Source organism: Osmia lignaria, chromosome 13 (genome assembly GCF_051020975.1).
Source record: "Osmia lignaria lignaria isolate PbOS001 chromosome 13, iyOsmLign1, whole genome shotgun sequence".
NCBI classification, from domain to species: domain Eukaryota; kingdom Metazoa; phylum Arthropoda; class Insecta; order Hymenoptera; family Megachilidae; genus Osmia; species Osmia lignaria.
Window position 1 is genome coordinate 1,872,992 of NC_135044.1, and position 18,664 is coordinate 1,891,655.

Sequence of the window (18,664 nt, forward strand, 5' to 3'; positions counted from 1 at the left end):
AAACATATTGTTGATAAAATTCATCTCTTTTCCTTACAAAAGTATACATTTTAGAGTTCCGTTTATCTTTCAAATAGATTCGATGAATGTTTTGAAAATGGACAGAGCCCCATCAATTTCGTCGCGGTTTCTAAAAAAATACTGTTTCGAAAAATACTCGATGGTCGAACGATTAAAAACAACCGCTGATTAAATGCATCCACTCGATTCCGCTTAATCTAAAACGCAAGTTCGAGAAAACCGTGTTTCGCTTAATCTTACGGCAGCCCATCTTTCCTCTGATCCCGAAAAATTGTCATTGGAACACGAAAAAGGCTTCAGAGATGCACGAAAAAAAAAAAAAAAACGTTCGCATACAATGATCATCGAAGCATCAAAGACCCGGCTCAAAGAAAATTTCCAAAGTTTAGAGTCAAACGACAACGACACATTCATTCGTACATCCACTATCGTAAGACTTTGTTCGATTAAATTGCAATTTATGGGGGTTTTATCGACTATGAAATCTCTTGTAATTCGGAAGAATAAAGACGGAAAGGGAGGGAAAAAATATCAGCCAACATTGCGCGAAAAGGAGACGAGAATCCGACGAGGGGAGCGAGAAACGTTGTGCGCGTGGAACGATCGATTTGTCCCGCACTCGAACAAGGAAAATTCTAAATGATCCTTGGATCTGATCAAAAAACCTTCTACCTATCCCATGAAAAACGCTTTTGGACAAAATTTAACCTCAGGTTGGTCACCGTGTGCCGCAATGTTTAAACGTTATGGTTATCGCACGCGGTACCGCGTGAACGGACATTCTCCTCGTCTCCGTTTCCAAAATAATCCGAGCATCAAAAAAACCAGTCTTCCTGTTCTCGGCTCTCGAAAATCTTCGCCTTCGTGCGATATTTAGGGATTTTAGCAAAACATACCTTAGAGTACCATTATTTTTGTCGTTTTTCTTTTTTACCCTTTCTTTTAACTTTTTTTATTAATGAACGGACGCAAATGGCTGTTGCAAAAATACAATTTGTTATTTCTCATCTTTCCGTAATAAGTCTAGAAAAAGTGTGTTACTACCTAATACTTCTTAATTAACACGCTTCGTCATCGCCGTGTTATAATTACGCGGGATTGGCAAGAAGGCCGTCGAAAAAGCCACCGGTTTCATATCTTTCCCGCGAACGCGAGAAGTGTTTCGTTTTAGAAGAAAAATTTCGTCGCGAACTTTGGTAAAAAACATTCACTTCCGGCATGCATCACCGCTCAAAATTCTTGGAACACTTAGAAAACCGTTAAATAAAATAATTTTCTATGTTTATATATTTGTAATTTCTTAAATTTTCATTGTATGCCTGCTACTTCGAAATGTGAACTACAATCATTATTAATTGTTATAAAATTTTCCTCAATTTTATATAAAATTCATCAAGTGTCCCAAATCTTCTGAGCACCGATGCACGTGCTTCTATTCGTGTATATATAATATAAGGCAATATATTATATAAATATATACGATACTTTACAATATTTACTGTGCCTGATCAGCGTCTCGATCGACGAAACTTTTCTCTCAGAAATTTATCCGTTCCCTCGGGAACACGGTATCTCCACCCCGGTGAATACAGGGCGGGCCAACACTCGCGACAAGGTCTTGCATCGAGTCCATGCGAGAAATGTTAATTACATTCGCTATTATCATTCAACCAGCTTATTTAGGAGTGCAAACGCTTGAACAACGAAGGCATTACGTATATGTATATATGTACAGTTAAAAATCGGTCGATAGCCGAACGACTTTGTATCGTCAACACCTCGAGTTACACTCCTAAAATATCTCTCTCCACGGGTCGTTCTCATCGGGTTACTTTAGTTTCACGCTTCTTATACCGACGATCGTAGACCAATGGACGAAACGAGACGAGGGAAGAAGGTAGGAGGGACCATCCTCGACGAGACGATCCGTTATTCCGTCTAACAGGATGAAGCAATTCGAAAGCACGATGTTCCCTCCTGGTCGACGACCATCCGCTTCTATCTTGAACTGCCTCGAATTTTTGTCAGGTAACGACCAAACCGCTGGTCGAATTCTCGAAACGTTTCAACCGTGGTCACTCGAGGCTTCGTATCAAAACGGCCAGCTCCCGATAAGAGGCTCCTAATTTACCGGAGGTCGACTGTTTCTTCAGCAGGATGTTCCTAATGCTGGAGAGCTTCTCGTAGCAGGACAGACACTTGTGATAGCTATCGATAAAACGAGAATCGAAATGATCTCTTCCTATTCCATAAACTTAATTTTAAACAAAATTTATATTCACCGTTCCTCTCGCGACACGTCCACGCCGATCGTGTGAAGCGGCGCCTCCACGTTTGATTTAATCACCGAGGCGAAATTTCGCAGGATCAGTCTCAACGCCGATGAGCCCGCCGTTATGTACCTGAAACAATTACAAAGAGGATTAAATTAACGCCGTAAGAAATGAAGGAAAAAGTAATTAGGACAACCGGCTATGAATCACGATTCGAAGAGGAGAGAATGGAGAAAGCACGAGAGCAGGCAGAGGAGCTAGGTCGATGGTGAACACCCACCGGTACGTGTCACGGCTAGTTTGTTCCAAAACGTGTTATTAGCCCATTATGACGCCAATAAATAACGAAAGGCACGAAAGGCTTGCCCGGACGATTCGACACGCTCGCTTTCGGCGAACGATAAAGGGTTCGCGCTGGCTCCCGTTCGAATCGGCGAGACGAATCGAGCGAGCCGCCTCGTAAATGTTCCACAGTAACATTCGCTTCGAAACGGTGAGCCTTGTGAACATTTTGTAACGTGCCTGACAGAGTACAGAAGTTTCTCACCGACTCGTGTTAAAATATTGATATTATAAATATAAAAAAGAATTTTTCTATGATTTTTGAAATTCATAGCATGGAAAGCGAGTTTTCCATTGTTAAGAAAGGGATCGATGTATGTGGAAACTAGGAGGAAAACGACCCTCCATCGTGGCACGCGACATCCGATCGAATATTCATCGGTGTGCTACTCCTTTCGTTTTTTTTTCTCACGAGCCAACCACCTTCGACCAGGACGAAAGATCGTGACGAACGAACCGTGAAAACGGCGACTAGTTGTATGCAAACTGTACTCTGCGTTATACCGGCCGTGATGTGTATATTTAGCTGGCAATTTGCTGGATGGATTCACCCTTTCGCCGGTTGTCCAACCGTGACTCGAGAGTACCGTAATCGACCTCGATGATAAGTAGCTGTGATTTCAAGTTATACTTTGATGCGATCATCGCATCGAGTTACAAGGGAATTAAACAGAGCCTCGTTCACCAGTCCAATAATTAATTACCTTAAAAAAGAAATTCGAGAATTAGTGATCTAGAACGTCTTCTATCTCTAATTGAAATTCGTTGATTCATCAATCTTAATCATTGTATGTACTTCAGTGAACTTTCCTTGAAAATTACAGGTCAATTTCACGACCCACGAAAGCGTAGGATGTTTCTTTTAGTTTCAACAGGAAAGGCAGGAAAAGGGGGGCAAACGAACGGCAGCTGTCGAGCGAGCAACAATTAATCCAAATTCGCTTTTATGGCAACAACAGTGTACCGATAAAGACAGCGATGAATGTTTTACAAATGCTCCAGCTTCGAATGACCATAAAACACCTGTAACTAATTATCGGGATTTAGTAACTTTGCATTTATAATTTTGCCATGATTCTCATCTTCTAAATGCTTCCAATTAGAACACATGTTCTTGATAGTAATCTCAGCTACTGGTACAACGTCAGTTTTTTCTTTTGCCTTCTAATAATAGCAGTGACAAACGAGGAATGAAGAGAAGCGAGTAGACGATGATCGTGGCAATAACTGTATGCGTGACGAATGAAACGGCAATTTTCCAGACTACTAAACTCGACGTTCTAAACGAATACGCTATTATTAGATCGGCCAACAGCGATATCGACTAACTCTTTCAATTAATACAGAAAGAAAGTATCAGATTTAATCAGATCGAGCGATGTTACAGAGAATAACCGCGAGAAATTCCATGGAATTACACGTTTAAGATGAAACGTTGAATTTAATAGCAGCCTATGCGAGTTTCTTATTTGATCGCAGTTGCTTGAAGTTATATGGACAAGGCACGATCCGGTGGACGTTAATGGGCCCGTACAATTTACAATGCGCATTGTGTGCGTCATCGGAGGAAGAAATGCACACGTGAAAGGAAATGCTCGTTCTTCTGTCACGACAGCAACAGCTTGTAACTGAGCACCGGTTAATTGCACCGTGTCCAACATCAGTCTCGCGTGCGCCGTTCAATTTTCCTCCTTGTTCCATGGAACTGTGTTATCTGAGAACGATTGTACTGTCACTTGAAACGATTCGGAGAATCGACAGATAACTTCCTTCTTCTGAAATGAAAACATTGTCCGAAAAAAGAGTATAAAGAGATGAGAAGAGCGAATCGGGCTTTCCTGAATCAACAAAGAATGCGTCACAGTCGCATACAGCTTCCTACGCGATCATTAATATTCATGATCGGCTGTCAGACGAGAAAGAAGTGGATCTGTCCATGAAGAGCGTCAACATATGCGTTCGCGTGTCCCTTCGAACGATACCGAGTACACGCGACAACGAGGAATCCAAGCTCGAATTTGCATCTGCCACTGTCTTCCATTGTCTTGGCTAATTTCGCGAACCCCTCGTTCCTTGCAGTCCTCTTCGCCTCGTGTTTCCCCCGTTCGTCGAATTAGCCATTCCCATACCGTCGGCCACGTGAAGTGACGCGACCCCACTTGAAACACCCTGTTTGCATTCGAGAACCTCACCCCTCGGCTGTGAAAGGGGTGGCTCGAATTTTCTCCGATTCACGTACAGTGTTGAGTTTCAGTGAGGTAACGTTACACACTATCGCCCAGTGTATCGTGTTGAAAACAAAGGCGTCACTTACATTTCGTATTTACTTTGAAGTAGCTCCCCGATTGGTGTAAGCAACGCGTTACACAGATCCAAGTTCCACATTGCTCTGGAAAAATGAAAGAATAGCGAGAATGTAAAAGTGAAATTCTATCGTATTATATTGTAAAATGATTTCACTTACGGTTTTAAGGTCAATATTCCCAACAGATCAACGATAACTGCAAGATCGTTCATTGCCACAGCCGATTCAACCGCGGCCTGAAAGTTTCGTATTCTCTCTTAATATTGTACTAATTTATCAATTGATGATTCGATAAAAATATTAGGGATTACCTTATGGTCTTTATTGTGCCAGAGAGAGTAGATGATTTGTAAGGAACGATGACGACTCGTAAGGACAGCCATCATTGGCTCGTGACCCCTCATCATACTGTTGAGTACCTCAGCTTCTGACATTTCATTGAGGACTCCCATTTGTGGGTAACCGAAACCCGCTGATCTTGCGAAATGATTCTGTTAAGAATAATACAATTACGTTTACTATATTTTATAATGAATCAGCTTCGCGAAGTTGAGGATGTCTCACCGGTAGAAAAGCCTCGACGTCTAAACCATAGGGCTTGTCGGTATTTATAGGGACAAATTCTTCTTTCTCTGTGGTCTCGATGCTTGGCCTCAATTGAGGCGTACGGATTTCTACCTTAGGATTCGGGGCCACTTGAGCTTTGTTTGATTTCTTTGTGACGAACGTGGTAGCTGTGGTCGCGTTACGCGGCGTTGAGGTAGGAAAGTTTCTGTTCAGAGATGTCGACCTAGATTGCGCAGAGTTTGGCCTGTTCAACGCTGGGTCAGAGGGACTGTGCCTTATATTATTAATTCTGCGAAAATAATGAAAACACATCTTTCACAGCTTCCAATGTTAGACGATGTAAATTAAAATGGTGCAGAAAATGAGAAGAAAATGACTGTGTATACTTACTGTACCGGATAATCGCTTTCGTAACCCTGTTCTCCGTCTCTACAACTACTCTGTCTTTTCAAATAGTGCTTAGGAGAATCCGGGCTAGGTACTCTATTCTTTATTTTACCATCGTCCATTACTGGAAGAACAGCAGCCATTGGTGCCACGCGTGGCGTCAGTGTAGAATTTGATCTCTGTGGGCCCAAAGGTGGTGGAAGTGTTCCAATGTCACTGGTTGTAGTAGTTTTCTTTCCAGGAAAAGGCGTGATGCTCTGTCTCAGAGGAGGTATAGACGCGAGGGTTTTCGACGTTCTGCCAAGGCCGTTGTTCGTTTGAAGATTCGCTTTTATTTGACTCGTCGAGGTGATCGCGTTCCTTTGAACGGGTGGAGATGATTTTATCGGTTGAACACGTACTGGTACGGGTTTCGTTAATGATAACGTTGGCGCAGGTGGAGGCGGAGACGACGGCGATAGCATTGGAGGTACCTCCTCTGAATCCATCACGCTTATGTTCGACATTGAGGTAGAAAGATTTTGTAATATCTGTGGCTGTGTGGGATCTGAAAAATGAATGTATACCGTATACTGTACAAAGCAATATCGTGCACGGATACATGTATTTGTAAATTGAAGTCCATGCAATTTTGGTGTAGAAGAAGGAAAAAGACGGAAAGAACTCACCTATATCTTGAGGCTCCTCGAAAGCCTCAGGTTCTGGGGGTGGAGTGCGAGACACTGAAACATATCGTGCACAGCATGCTCATTCACAAACCATACAGCACAACATTCAACTTTTAGATGCATTTGTATTTTCAGACTTGTGATTAGAGGTGGGTAATTAAGGGTTAGAACAAAACAGGATACGAGTATGTTACAATGCACAGATCTTGCAACAAAGGACAAATTATAGAATTGTATGATATTTACGCGCTCTGTTTGGTTGGAAAACTTCATCGTATTCGGTAACGTTGGGTGTATCGGTGAAAGATGCTTCATCCTCTGGATCAGTTCCAGACTTATCCGCCTCTTCTATAGTTCGCACATCTACTCTATATGAAAAATTGAACAATTATATACAGAAAAAGGATAGAATTTAATGTACAATTTATTGTAAAACTTACGTATGTTTCTTCAATCCCGGTGGTCTTTCTCTAGAGAAGCTTTTCCTTAGCGAATTCCCGTGACTAAATGGGGAACCGGATGCTGACACTCCTCCCAATGGAGCAATTTTGTTTAAATCGCATACGTACAGGACGATATTTGCAGTGTGAAAACTTGCACCGATCTGGAAATTTAATACATATAAATTTACGGTTTGATACATCAGTTTTCATTATTAAACATGTCCTTACCAGTTGCTTCTGGGCTATAGCTATATCATGTACTTTTCCCCAACCAGTTGGAACAGAATCTAATGTTCTACCTGGTTCCCAGCCATAGACCTTTAACACATCATGGCAACCAGCAAAGAGACATTCTCCACCTTGACTGAAATATAGACACCTAAAAAACAAGACATTAATAATACAAAAAGGAAAACAATAATATATTAAAAATTCATTAACAGTTACCTAATTGCTGAGGAGTGACTTTGTTCTGTGGAAGATACAAGTTGAAATGATTCCAAGTCCCAAAAATGAACTGTTCTATCCGCGCTACCACTAGCTAACAGGAATTCATGGGGATGAAATTCTACTGTCGTCGCTGGTCCTCTGTGTTCGGAGAATTCTCTAAGTTGTCTGCCAGCCCTTAAGTCCCACAGCTAATTCGGAAAGAAGTTAATTAGAGCAGCTAATTTCATTAGTACTAAAGTAACACTGCTATAATCATTACCTTAACCATTCCTTCCTCTCCTGCACTAGCAATCCATTGGCCATCAGGACTAAATTTTAAACTGTTCACCATCCTGTTGTGCCCTTTATACGTAAATATACATCCTTTTCTTCTAATGTCCCAAAGTTTGATAGCAGTATCTAAACTTCCCGATGCCAATAGTTCTCCATAAGGATGAAAATCCATGCACCTTATACCAGCTTTGTGCCCTGTTAATGTACGAGCTAATTTGGCATGTTCCAAATCCCAAATTTTCAATGCCCCTGTCTGTGAACCAGCGCATACTAAATCTTCTGTTTGCCCAAATCTTACACATTCTATTGGTGTGGTGTGACCGCTCAGGCTCTGAAAGGATTAATTGCAACAGCATGAAGAATAAATTACACATAAGCAACTGTATGTTAACATTGAGATATGAGAATATACCATAATACAATTCTGCTTCCCAACTGCCCATAGATTCACCTTCTTATCATCACCACCAGTGACCAAAACACGTCCAGATTTGTGGCCTAATGCTAGACAATTGACATTGGCTGAGTGGGCAACAAAATCCTCTGCAGAAAATGAAACGCATGATTACAGAATGATCTGAACATAACGTCAACTTTCAGTGACATCATAAAGACAATGAATATTCCATTGAACGAAGGTTATGACCATAATAGGAAAATGGAAATGACCAATTTATCCATTGAATCCGGTGAATTGATTTGTAGACAGGAATTGTTTACTGATATCAGAGAAGAAAGCGGCTGAACGTAATCCGTTGAATGAACACCGTGCACCGATGTATTCAAATAAATCGTGTACCTACGATACAAGCGAGACAATCACTTACGGAGTTTCCATGATCTCTTCGTGGACGAAGCCATATTCCGGGACCACAGGATTGCGTTGTGCACTGACTTATTTGGCAACGACAACAATTTGAGATTTCAACTTGCGGATGCACAATTTTTTTTTCCTTGAATTCGTGGGTAACATTTTTACTTTGTGTTTATTGCTTAATAAAAAGACGATCGTTCAACGGGGCGGCAACATCTTGCCGCGGTGTGGTCCTGAAGGCAGTCCTTTCCTTGAATTTTCTGTCCGTTTTCTGAAACCGTTCGTACCACCTCTTCGTCGTATCTCATTTCTTGAATCTGCCTGTCCGTGGGTAGCGCGAACTAACGTGACGTTGAGAAATATTGAAGTTCTCTGTTTCCATCGAGATCACGTTCCAATTGATCGCGCCAGATGTCACCAGCTCTCCGGTCAATTGAATTTCACCGCAGCAAGTGTCAGATGCTGTTGCTTGTTGAACTAAAAAAAGCATTTGATAAATCGCTATCGGGAACTGTACCATGACTTATTAATCATGTTGTCGGTATATACCGTATTATTACGTGAAGTTTACGTGTTACGTTATGAATGACATAATGATAGTTCATGACGTATGTACGTGTAAACATTTAACAGTAAGGTTATAGTTTCCCTGTCTCCTCATCGTATACCAAAAATGTCCTCACTGTTATTTTCACATGTACTTGCAAGTAGGAGTAAAAGATTATTTTCTTCCAAGATATTCAACAGACATTATGTAGAATATGTGCAAGGACAATCACCAGAACCTAAAGTTAGAGAATACTTTTATTATATAGATCACCAAGGCATGGTATAATTTATTCTTTTATTAGACCTATTATGCTTGATACATGAAAGCATTCAGGATAATTAAACTACATTATATTTGCTTTCTGAATTTATAGTTGTTCTTGGATGATGCTCGGATGAAAAATTTTACATCTTGTTTTAAAGGTTTGCATGAATAAAAAAGACAATCTGTTGTATATATCAATTCATGTATCATAAGATATATCATTCTAGATAAAAAATTTTTGGCATTCTTTTTCAAGCACTTGAAAAAAAATGACACTAGCAGATACAGAGAGGATTTTCCTTATATTTCTCTTTGTGGTATAGAAAGGAATTTTGTCAGATGCGATGATTTACCAATAGTCTTCACAAAAGTTATTCAATGGGAAGATGAAAAAACAAAAGATAATAAAGATTGGTTTGGTTATGCTCATGCAGAAGAATTATTAATGGTACAGTATTGAACTAAGTAGCCTTTCTTAAGGTAAATGGAATGGAACAATTTACAAAGAAAAAAACAATTACAGGTTCCATTTCAACCAGAAAAATTACATATGAATGTTCATTCAGGAAGAGTGTATCATCCTGCACCAGAAAGAGCAGGAGGAATTGGTCTAGTAAGATCAAAACTTGCAATTGAATTTAGTTCATTGTTCAATTTTGAAAAAGGAGAAGAACATAGTCCAACTCACTTTAATTGGAAAGGTAAAAGATATTCCCTTGATACAGAGTGGTGTAAGAACAAAATAGCACAAACTATAAAATAAAAATAAACTTTATTTTTTATTAAAAAAGAAAACAAAGTATATTATATAAACAACTTTCATAAAATGTACATATATTTTAGTCAATAACAAAGATTGTATATTTTTCGCTATATAATAAATTACGTTAAGGTATAGATGAAATATCAAAAATCCTAGCTGTGGAATCATCAGATGTTGTCAGGGCTTTTTCTCCGTTTCTAAAAACATATTTGTTACGTTATTATTATGAATAGAGAAATATTTACAATTATTTCTACTTACTCAGATATATATAGATCAAGAATGTCTGCCGTATGACCCGTAAACGATCGTATACATTCACCATTTTTTCCATCGAAACACCTAAGAATACCGTCTAATCCTGTTGAAAACAGGATAGAAGTGTTTCCCTTCCATAAAATCTTCGATACACCGCTTTCTTGTTCTATTTTTTGTCTAAGTACCTATATAGTTTTAATAGAAATCACTGGTTTAAGATTCCAGATAAAGCTGTATTAAGATCGAAGAAAGTAGCAGTACCTGTTTTGAGATATCCCAGATAAAGATTTCTCCATTAACAGTTCCAGTTGCAGCAACTTGAAATGCAGGATCTTTGCAGAAAGCTGCTGTTTCTACCCAATTGCTCTCATTATTTCTTTCGCTATTTTCAGCTTCCGGATCAGCGTTTCCAATGTTATCACTACTATTAAGGCTTTGCAGAACAGATATTATCTAGAATTTTTAATGATTTTATTTTAATACTGGTTGATACAAAAATCTTCATTTTTATTACCTTGCCAGTAGTTGATGTGCTAATTATTGTTTTTCCATCCACAGCTGCAGAAAGTATTAGATTGTTGTCTGAATGGCAATCAACAGCAGTTATAGTAGAAGTATGACCCAATACAGAGGAGATAGATGACAACACAGAACCTGACTTTAAATCTATAACTCCAATAACTCCATCCTCATAACCTACTGCAACACGTTTACCTGAAACACAAACATGTCCAGTTTCAATTAAGTTACAATACCTAAGATTTGAGAGAATGCTGTAAGGATGAGTACCATCTGGAAATATTGCACCAGTCTCTGCCCTGCATCCAAATCCTTGAAAAACCTTGCAGTCTCCATCAGGAATTTTCCACATGTATACTTCTCCATCAACAGATCCCCCTAGCAAAACATTTGCAGCCATATGCCACTTCATCCACTGGAATAATGTAAGTAATTTTACATTTGATTAATATTCATAATTGCATAGCATGAAATCATAGGAAATATGTAATGAACCAACTGTTGCATCTCCCATGTTGTAATCCCAAACTCTAGCTTTATCCGACATTCTCCAAACTTGTATCATACCACTCATATCCCCAGTAGCCAAATATGATTCATCATGATTAAATTCTGAAAAGATAATACTATCTTTGTGACCAACACAGTCAAGAATGATCTCTCCAGACAATGTATCCCACACATAAGCTTTGTCTTCTTCTCCTCCTGTAGTGGCTAACTTTCCATTTTTGGTCAGAGAACCGCAAAAGACAGAACCTAAAATTTTGTTAACGAATCTATAATCTTTGATTAATATCAATATTAATATAATTGAAACAATATTAACCACGTTTATGACCGGTAAACACATAAGTAGCATCTCCCTCTTCTGGAGGATCTTCTCCCATTCCATCTTCATGTTCAATTTCTCTTGTATCATATGCATCTATTACTTCTTCTACATCACCTATGTATATCATATCTTCTTCATCTTCCATCTGATTACTCATGTCTGGAGAGGATGGTGGTGTATCCTTATGCATGATTTACTCCAAGAACTTAATAAAGCGTGCAACAGGTCATGTTTTAATATAATTATGGATACATTTGAGTAGGAGACATAGAAAAGTAAATAAAATATCGATGATAATGATTTATCGTATTCATCACATGCAAATGATGTAACTCGTTGAATCTTTACCTTTACTTAAACAATAAGATATATGCTTGAAATATATTGTTCGAAACACTGGAAATTCAAACGCCCGTCAACACATTCAGATATTCTGAACCAGTGACTACAGATCCCACAAGATTGGACATGCCTTTGTTTTTAAAGGGTCTTGAATTTGTGTCTTTAAATTAAAGCTTTAAATAAACTCTGAGGACATTTTTCTTATGTGTTCAAGGTCGTAAAATCATTTGACGGTCTCGGAAATACCTAAAAGTTCGCCAAAAAACGAAATTTTTGCTTTTGTTAGTTCCACATTTTCGCCGCTAGATGGACGCCAATTTTTTGGTCGATGAAATGCATATTATTTCTATTTTTTTACATGTGTAAACCTGTGTTATTTTGTTCTATTAATAAAAAAAAAAACAATACTATAACAATATAGTATGAAAAAAGAAAAGCATTGTTACATTGTTCTTTATTATTTGACAAAGAACAATTGAAGTAATAGGAAAAGGCAGAATTAGTTTTATAAATTTTCTTCTATTTATTAATACCATTTACAATGACAGCAATATTAGGTGCTGGTATATCAGGTTTATCAGCTGCATATTATGCGCTTAACAATCCAAAAATAACTTCCTTAGTTGTATTAGAAGCCTCAAATCGTGTAGGTGGATGGATACATTCCTTGAAACAACCTGATGGAACAATATTTGAGAAAGGTCCACGAGTTTTAAGAGCTGATTCTCTTGATACATTAAATTTAATAGAGGAATTGGGATTATCAGATAAAATTATTCATATTAAGTCTGGCCATCCAGCAGCTGAAAACCGATATATTTATTCAGATAATGCGTTACATTGTTTACCCAATAATTTTAAGGGGTTGATCACCAAAAATACTTTATTAAACCAGTCATTGATGAGTATTTTGTTGAATGATATTAGGACAAAAAAAGTTTCTAAAGATGATGAAAGTATATATGATTTCATACATAGAAGATTTGGTGAAGGTGTAACAGAAAAACTAATTGCTCCAGTAATGTGTGGAATCTATGGGGGTGATATACATAAATTGAGCGCAAAATCTTGTATAAATAGTTTATTTGAAGCAGAACAAACCCATGGTTCTATAATTAAAGGTCTTATATATAACAGATATGGTAATATTGCTCAAGAATTATTTAAAAAAAGAACTGACCTAACTATAAAATCAAATTATACACCTTCACTATTATTACAAAGAGCTAGAAAAGAAAAGTGGCGCAATTGGGCACTTGAAGGAGGTTTGGAACAATTACCTCAAGCAATTGCCAAAAATATAATTAAACGTGGAGTAGATATAAAAATGCAACATAACTGTGAGAAATTAATATTTAACAAAGATTATGTAGAATTAATTGTAAATGGAAAAAGTGAAAAATATTCTCAAATTATTTCAAGTTTGCCCGCAAAAAAATTAGCTACTTTAATACAAGAGCAACATCCAGAACTGTCTAAAGAATTATGCAGCATACCTGCAATAACAATGGTTGTAGTTAATCTCCAATATTCTGAAACTGTTTCACCTATTAATGCATTTGGATTTCTTGTTCCACCAAAAGAGCAAATTCCCATTCTAGGTGTGATATTTGATTCATGTATTGTTCCTCAGAACTCTAAAATGACAGTATGTATAAAAATAAATATTTATTACATAATCTTTTTCCCTATACAATTTTTACATTACTTGATCCAATTTGTTATTTCTTTAATGACACAAAATGATCCTTAATATCTGAATATAAATCTTTTATAATTACATGTTGGAGTAAAAAAGCACTGAATATTAACAATTTCTTCAATCCAGGTACTGACAGTAATGATGGGAGGGGCATGGTTTGAAAAGTACTTTAGTGAATGTTCATCAGAAGAACATTTAAGAGCTGTAGCAGTCAAATATGTGAATAAAATCTTGGGCATTGATGAAGATCCCAAGGCATTTAACACCTCCATTTTGAGAGATTGTATTCCACAGTACACAGTAGGTCATGCACAACGACTAAGTCGCATCCGCAAATATATCTCCGCGCATAAAATTCCTTTAACGTTATGTGGTTCTTCATACGATGCTTTAGCAGTCCCTTCTGTTATTCTGTCAGCAAAAAAAGCTGTTTCTAATATCTATTAGTATATATAATAGATTTATAAAATTTAAATTCCAGCTTTATCAAGCAAACATTATAATGATTTTTGCTATAATAAAAAAATAAACATGCATAAAAATAATGTAATAAATAGCTAAGAAGCCAAGATCGTCGAAAGTGGAAGCTGTAAGTAAACCTAAATCAAAACATGCAATCGAAACAGCACTCTGCAAAATAACAGAAGAATATTGGTAATTAAGGGAGAAACTATTTTAATGCTGACAAATAAATAGTAGCGCAATAGATACATAAAATAACGTTTTATATAAATAATTATAAAAAACAGTTATCCTAAATTATAATTTCTTAAATAACTAATTAAATAAATTATTTAAAAATTTGTATTGCTAATACAATATTTGTTCATATGTATAAATGTGTATATATGTTTTTATTTACATTTAAAACGGTAAGCTACTTATAAAATAAAATATATAATAAAAATATAAAGCTATTAGTATATATAAATATAATACTATACAAAGTTTAAAATTAAAAGAATTAAAATGAAATCTTAAATAGTAATGAAATTATTATTTAAAAATACAATTTAACATTATTATTCATACGCATTTAATTATGTACTTTAAGTATGTAGAAAAGCATGAAGTACTAAAATGCAGCACACAAGCACATAGCATTCCACATTTAGTATAAACTTTTAATGTGCAACTACCTCAAAGATAGTATTATATAAAAATCAACAAAATATTTCTGAATATTAGATAGTTCGTTTATGATTGAACAAGTTTTGTTACATAAATGTTTTTAAAATAAACTTTATAAAAAATACAAATAAAGAAACAATAAAGACTATGAGATTAATCTCTAATAAAACAAAATATTCAAGCAAAATAAAAATTATGTCATATGCTTTAGATACTGATAAAACATTACAAGAATTTACTGATTAACAGTACCTGCATATTTAACTTCATCGAATGCTTTTCTAGCTTTCTTTAATTCTTCATTCATTGTTAATAAATCTTTTACCCTTGCATATTTTCTTGGATCCTTTCTTACTGTAAAACAAATATTTTATATATTAATTAAAGTTTCAAAGAAATACAAATATAAAGTATGTCCTAGATAAATCATTATTAATAATACCTAAGAATACAATATCTTCTACTTGGACCCGACCAGTACGACCAATTTCCATTGCCCTATGTGTCATCTCAGTAATAAACTCAATAACCAGATCTTCTAATAAATCTACACTTTCTGTGTAAGGATTTTGATCATCTCCAAAACCATACATCATACAGCGCAATTCCTTTGAAAATAATCGTTTCCTACCGCCAGGTAATGTTCCACCAATCGGAATTTCAGCCTCCTCATCTTCGAACTATAATAATTAAATAATTGTTTATAATTTTCAATGATAACTGTTTTTTACCAACAAAGTTTTGGTATTTCAAAAATGAATGTTTAATTAAACAAGGTCCAAATATATTTTTAGAATAAGGTTATACGTTCATGTAAAAAAATCATGAAATACTTTAATTAATTACATTTGAAAAATGAATTTAATCACCTGTTCAAAACCTTCTTCTGTCGTCATACTTTAACGCAATTTTTTTGAATTTTACAGATTTAAGAAATGTTTTCTATAAACGTAAAACGAACAACTGAAGTTGTTCAATTAATTTTTACAATTCTCATCAGTAAGATTGTGATACATATATTTTATTTTTCACGAGAGAATAGTATCATTTCGCGCAGCTCAGAAAGTTCCCCCACCAGTAGCGCTACCCCACCATGATTTACTTCCCATTGCATCCGCCATATACATGGTGGGCAAAATATACTAATATAGGAACGGCTTATTATAAGACAAAGGTATGAATCATAATTCATAAGTTTATGATCACCGGATATACTTTCTTCCCGGCGTGGCCACGTCATACAGCCGTAGGACGCATGCGTGTTACCTTGGTAGGGGAACGTGGCAGAACCAATCAGAGCCAACATGCGCAAACAAAACCAAAATTCGTTCATCCGATGGTACTATTGGGTACTATTCTCTTGTGGCAAATACAATACTTCAAGATGATCAAAGCTAAGAAAGATATTTATAAAAAATAATAAATATCTTCGGATTTAAAAAGGCATTGGTTACAAGATTGACGAACTATGTCGGCAGCGATTCCTACAGCAAAAAGTTGGAAAGAAACCAATCGTTTATTGAAAGAGCAACGAAAGAAATGGCGCGAAGAGAGGTTAGCAAAGAAATTTAAGAAAGAAGAAGCTGAAAAAGATTTACAAAACGATGAAACAAAGCCTTCTGAACAATGTTTTGAGAAGAAAGATATTTCGACTGTGAGTATTGCTGTCCCTGGATCAATTTTGGACAATGCTCAATCGCCGGAGTTACGAACGTATCTTGCAGGACAGATAGCACGCGCAGCATGCGTTTACAAAATAGACGAAATTGTTGTTTTTGATGACAAAGGAGAAATTACTGAGAATGAAAAGAAGAAAGTGCGAAATGACGAGGTATTAGGTGAAAGAAGAATTGCCTGTTTACAACTGGCTAGAATATTGCAATACCTTGAATGTCCACAATATCTAAGAAAGTACTTCTTTCCAATACATAAAGACTTACAATATGCTGGAGTTTTAAATCCTTTGGATGCTCCACATCATTTGCGTCAATCAGATGTATCTTTATATAGAGAAGGAGTGGTTACAAATAAACCAGTTAAAGGTGATAAAGGTTGTTTTGTTAATGTTGGATTATTGAGTGATGTCCATGCAGACAAAGTCTTAACTTCTGGATTGAGAGTCACTGTAAAAATACCACCAGATCAACTAAATCCCAAAAAATTGAGAGGGATTATTGTATCTCCTGATATTCCAAGATCTGATACTGGTATATATTGGGGATATAATGTTAGGCTAGCAAATAATCTCACAGAAGCATTAACACAAGGTCCTTACAAGGATGGATATGATTTGACTATTGGAACTTCAGACAAAGGAAAATCTATTGATGATATAGAAGCTAAAAGTATAAAATACCATCATGCTTTGATAGTATTTGGTGGATTGTCTGGATTAGAAGCTGCATTGGAAAGTGATCCTAATTTGAATGTGGATGACCCATCTTTGATATTTGATAAATATTTAAATACTTGTCCTGAGCAAGGCTCAAGAACAATTAGAACAGAAGAAGCTATTTTAATTACTTTAGCAGAATTAAGGATAAAATTATCTGCTAAAGTTTCTCCACTGCCAAATCCTCAATATAATGGTTTTGTTGATAACTGAATTATCAGTAAATGCAATGAATGTAAGTAACAATATATCAAATTAACAATCTTTATTTTTCCCCCTAAATATTGTATACAGTTGTAAAAAAATACATAATATGTTAATTTCATTAACATTACTTTATTTTCTATTTTCAGCTATTCTGCAACGCACAATTCACTGTGTCTCTTAAAGTTTTTATAACTTTTGCTTGATCAGAAGATCCTATTACAGCTGTTCCAGAAACGATCATGTTTGCACCAGCCTAAAACAGTACATTATATACATTTAAAATTTCTTTAGATTACAATATCATGTTAAGTTAAATTTTAATATTCATACTTTTGCACATGTATCAATAGTAGCTGGTCCAACACCACCATCTACTTCTATGTCTAATGTAGGATAATTTTTCCTTAGCCACAATACTTTTTCCATCATTGAGTCCATGAATTTTTGTCCACCAAAACCTGGTTCAACAGTCATAATTAATACCATATCTGCTAGATCAACATACTCCACAACTGTGTCTGCTGGAGTTCCAGGTTTAAGTGCTACTCCAACCTTATTGTAAGAGAAGATAATTATTAAATAGAGAAAACTATAGAATTATTAAATAAGTAGTTGTATAGATTACATACTTTCATTCCTGCTTCTCTTACTTTTCTACAAACTAATGGAACATCCTTTACAGGTTCCACATGAAATGTGTACTGGTCGACACCAGCATCAGCCATAGGTTCTATCCACTGAAAAAGAAAGAAGATATATTTTTTTATATGTATTAGAACATAAATATTAGGTTGTTATAATTACTCACAATTTTAAGTTCTTCAATTTAAAAAGTTAGGATGAAACATACCTGGTCTGGATTCGAAACCATCATATGTGTTTCAAAAAAGATATCTTTTACTTTGCTACGGAGACATTTTACCAACGGATGGCCGAAAGTAAGGTTAGGCACAAAGTGTCCATCCATAACATCTAAATGTAAATAATCAGCACCATTATTAACTAATTTTTGTGATTCTTCCGCAAGTTGTGCCAAATCGGCATTTAAAATCGAGGGCCCAATCTTCGCTGTCAATTTGTTCGGCATTTTTAATAGAAATATTCTATAGCGCGTACCACGTGTTGTCAGTTAAAATGATAATGCATTATCGAATGTCCTAA

General features: G+C 36.1%; 7 protein-coding genes across 9 annotated transcripts; 3 read left to right on the top strand and 4 right to left on the bottom strand.

Moving 5' to 3' along the window:
• Window positions 1-330: 330 nt before the first annotated feature.
• Window positions 331-8,882, bottom strand: kat80 (katanin p80). 2 transcript variants are annotated; one of them, XM_034320188.2, is made up of 15 exons: window positions 8,557-8,882; window positions 8,142-8,272; window positions 7,716-8,060; window positions 7,454-7,644; window positions 7,235-7,385; window positions 7,004-7,167; window positions 6,810-6,931; window positions 6,564-6,617; window positions 5,899-6,442; window positions 5,506-5,797; window positions 5,253-5,432; window positions 5,101-5,177; window positions 4,951-5,025; window positions 2,304-2,423; window positions 331-2,229 (listed from the first exon to the last, which is right to left on the bottom strand). In XM_034320188.2, the coding sequence occupies exons 1-15, from the start codon at window positions 8,588-8,590 to the stop codon at window positions 2,097-2,099; spliced, it is 2,613 nt and encodes an 870-aa protein (XP_034176079.1). In that variant the 5' UTR covers window positions 8,591-8,882; the 3' UTR covers window positions 331-2,096. The 2 variants fall into 2 exon arrangements, with proteins under 2 accessions (XP_034176079.1, XP_034176080.1); XM_034320189.2 differs by lacking the exon at window positions 6,564-6,617.
• A 117-nt stretch (window positions 8,883-8,999) lies between these two features.
• LOC117602332 (UPF0598 protein CG30010) lies at window positions 9,000-10,192 on the top strand. The gene is made up of 4 exons (XM_034320204.2): window positions 9,000-9,372; window positions 9,467-9,515; window positions 9,585-9,805; window positions 9,881-10,192. The coding sequence occupies exons 1-4, from the start codon at window positions 9,217-9,219 to the stop codon at window positions 10,118-10,120; spliced, it is 666 nt and encodes a 221-aa protein (XP_034176095.1). The 5' UTR covers window positions 9,000-9,216; the 3' UTR covers window positions 10,121-10,192.
• Window positions 10,111-12,311, bottom strand: LOC117602328 (angio-associated migratory cell protein). Its single transcript, XM_034320196.2, has 8 exons — window positions 12,078-12,311; window positions 11,724-11,934; window positions 11,397-11,653; window positions 11,168-11,312; window positions 10,893-11,092; window positions 10,640-10,831; window positions 10,382-10,563; window positions 10,111-10,317 (listed from the first exon to the last, which is right to left on the bottom strand). Exons 2-8 carry the CDS (start codon window positions 11,917-11,919, stop codon window positions 10,245-10,247), a joined length of 1,245 nt encoding a protein of 414 aa, XP_034176087.1. The 5' UTR covers window positions 11,920-11,934; window positions 12,078-12,311; the 3' UTR covers window positions 10,111-10,244.
• A 301-nt stretch (window positions 12,312-12,612) lies between these two features.
• Window positions 12,613-16,471, top strand: Ppox (protoporphyrinogen oxidase). Its single transcript, XM_034320195.2, has 2 exons — window positions 12,613-13,719; window positions 13,900-16,471. Exons 1-2 carry the CDS (start codon window positions 12,613-12,615, stop codon window positions 14,218-14,220), a joined length of 1,428 nt encoding a protein of 475 aa, XP_034176086.2. The 3' UTR covers window positions 14,221-16,471.
• On the bottom strand, window positions 14,048-15,936 carry Taf13 (TATA-box binding protein associated factor 13). 2 transcript variants are annotated; one of them, XM_034320208.2, is made up of 4 exons: window positions 15,774-15,916; window positions 15,347-15,584; window positions 15,157-15,258; window positions 14,048-14,184 (listed from the first exon to the last, which is right to left on the bottom strand). In XM_034320208.2, the coding sequence occupies exons 1-4, from the start codon at window positions 15,798-15,800 to the stop codon at window positions 14,180-14,182; spliced, it is 372 nt and encodes a 123-aa protein (XP_034176099.1). In that variant the 5' UTR covers window positions 15,801-15,916; the 3' UTR covers window positions 14,048-14,179. The 2 variants fall into 2 exon arrangements, with proteins under 2 accessions (XP_034176099.1, XP_034176098.1); XM_034320207.1 differs by lacking the exon at window positions 14,048-14,184 and having other exon boundaries at window positions 15,125-15,258; window positions 15,774-15,936.
• LOC117602329 (28S rRNA (uridine-N(3))-methyltransferase) lies at window positions 16,373-17,791 on the top strand. Its single transcript, XM_034320198.2, has 2 exons — window positions 16,373-17,531; window positions 17,650-17,791. Exon 1 carries the CDS (start codon window positions 16,373-16,375, stop codon window positions 17,507-17,509), a length of 1,137 nt encoding a protein of 378 aa, XP_034176089.2. The 3' UTR covers window positions 17,510-17,531; window positions 17,650-17,791.
• Rpe (ribulose-phosphate 3-epimerase) lies at window positions 17,556-18,590 on the bottom strand. Its single transcript, XM_034320203.2, has 4 exons — window positions 18,354-18,590; window positions 18,133-18,240; window positions 17,834-18,055; window positions 17,556-17,756 (listed from the first exon to the last, which is right to left on the bottom strand). Exons 1-4 carry the CDS (start codon window positions 18,588-18,590, stop codon window positions 17,646-17,648), a joined length of 678 nt encoding a protein of 225 aa, XP_034176094.1. The 3' UTR covers window positions 17,556-17,645.
• Window positions 18,591-18,664: the final 74 nt, after the last annotated feature.

Coding starts and splice junctions, on each gene's coding strand:
- kat80 (XM_034320188.2), bottom strand. CDS start 8,590: ATGGCTTCGTCCACGAAGAGATCATGGAAACTCC. Junction 6,443..6,563: donor CGAGGAGCCTCAAGATATAG/GTGAGTTCTTTC, acceptor TTCATTTTTCAG/ATCCCACACAGCCACAGATA. Junction 5,433..5,505: donor ACGTCGAGGCTTTTCTACCG/GTGAGACATCCT, acceptor TATTCTTAACAG/AATCATTTCGCAAGATCAGC.
- LOC117602332 (XM_034320204.2), top strand. CDS start 9,217: ATGTCCTCACTGTTATTTTCACATGTACTTGCAAGTAGGAGTAAAAGA. Junction 9,373..9,466: donor ATATAGATCACCAAGGCATG/GTATAATTTATT, acceptor CTGAATTTATAG/TTGTTCTTGGATGATGCTCG. Junction 9,806..9,880: donor ATGCAGAAGAATTATTAATG/GTACAGTATTGA, acceptor AAACAATTACAG/GTTCCATTTCAACCAGAAAA.
- LOC117602328 (XM_034320196.2), bottom strand. CDS start 11,919: ATGCATAAGGATACACCACCATCCTCTCCAGACATGAGTAATCAGATG. Junction 11,313..11,396: donor ACAACATGGGAGATGCAACA/GTTGGTTCATTA, acceptor ACATTATTCCAG/TGGATGAAGTGGCATATGGC. Junction 10,564..10,639: donor TCTGGGATATCTCAAAACAG/GTACTGCTACTT, acceptor AAAACTATATAG/GTACTTAGACAAAAAATAGA.
- Ppox (XM_034320195.2), top strand. CDS start 12,613: ATGACAGCAATATTAGGTGCTGGTATATCAGGTTTATCAGCTGCATAT. Junction 13,720..13,899: donor CTCAGAACTCTAAAATGACA/GTATGTATAAAA, acceptor TCTTCAATCCAG/GTACTGACAGTAATGATGGG.
- Taf13 (XM_034320207.1), bottom strand. CDS start 15,800: ATGACGACAGAAGAAGGTTTTGAACAG. Junction 15,585..15,773: donor CAGAAGAAGGTTTTGAACAG/GTGATTAAATTC, acceptor TAATTATTATAG/TTCGAAGATGAGGAGGCTGA. Junction 15,259..15,346: donor AGAAGATATTGTATTCTTAG/GTATTATTAATA, acceptor TTTGTTTTACAG/TAAGAAAGGATCCAAGAAAA.
- LOC117602329 (XM_034320198.2), top strand. CDS start 16,373: ATGTCGGCAGCGATTCCTACAGCAAAAAGTTGGAAAGAAACCAATCGT.
- Rpe (XM_034320203.2), bottom strand. CDS start 18,590: ATGCCGAACAAATTGACAGCGAAGATTGGGCCCTCGATTTTAAATGCC. Junction 18,241..18,353: donor TGGTTTCGAATCCAGACCAG/GTATGTTTCATC, acceptor TTTCTTTTTCAG/TGGATAGAACCTATGGCTGA. Junction 17,757..17,833: donor CTATTGATACATGTGCAAAA/GTATGAATATTA, acceptor GTACTGTTTTAG/GCTGGTGCAAACATGATCGT.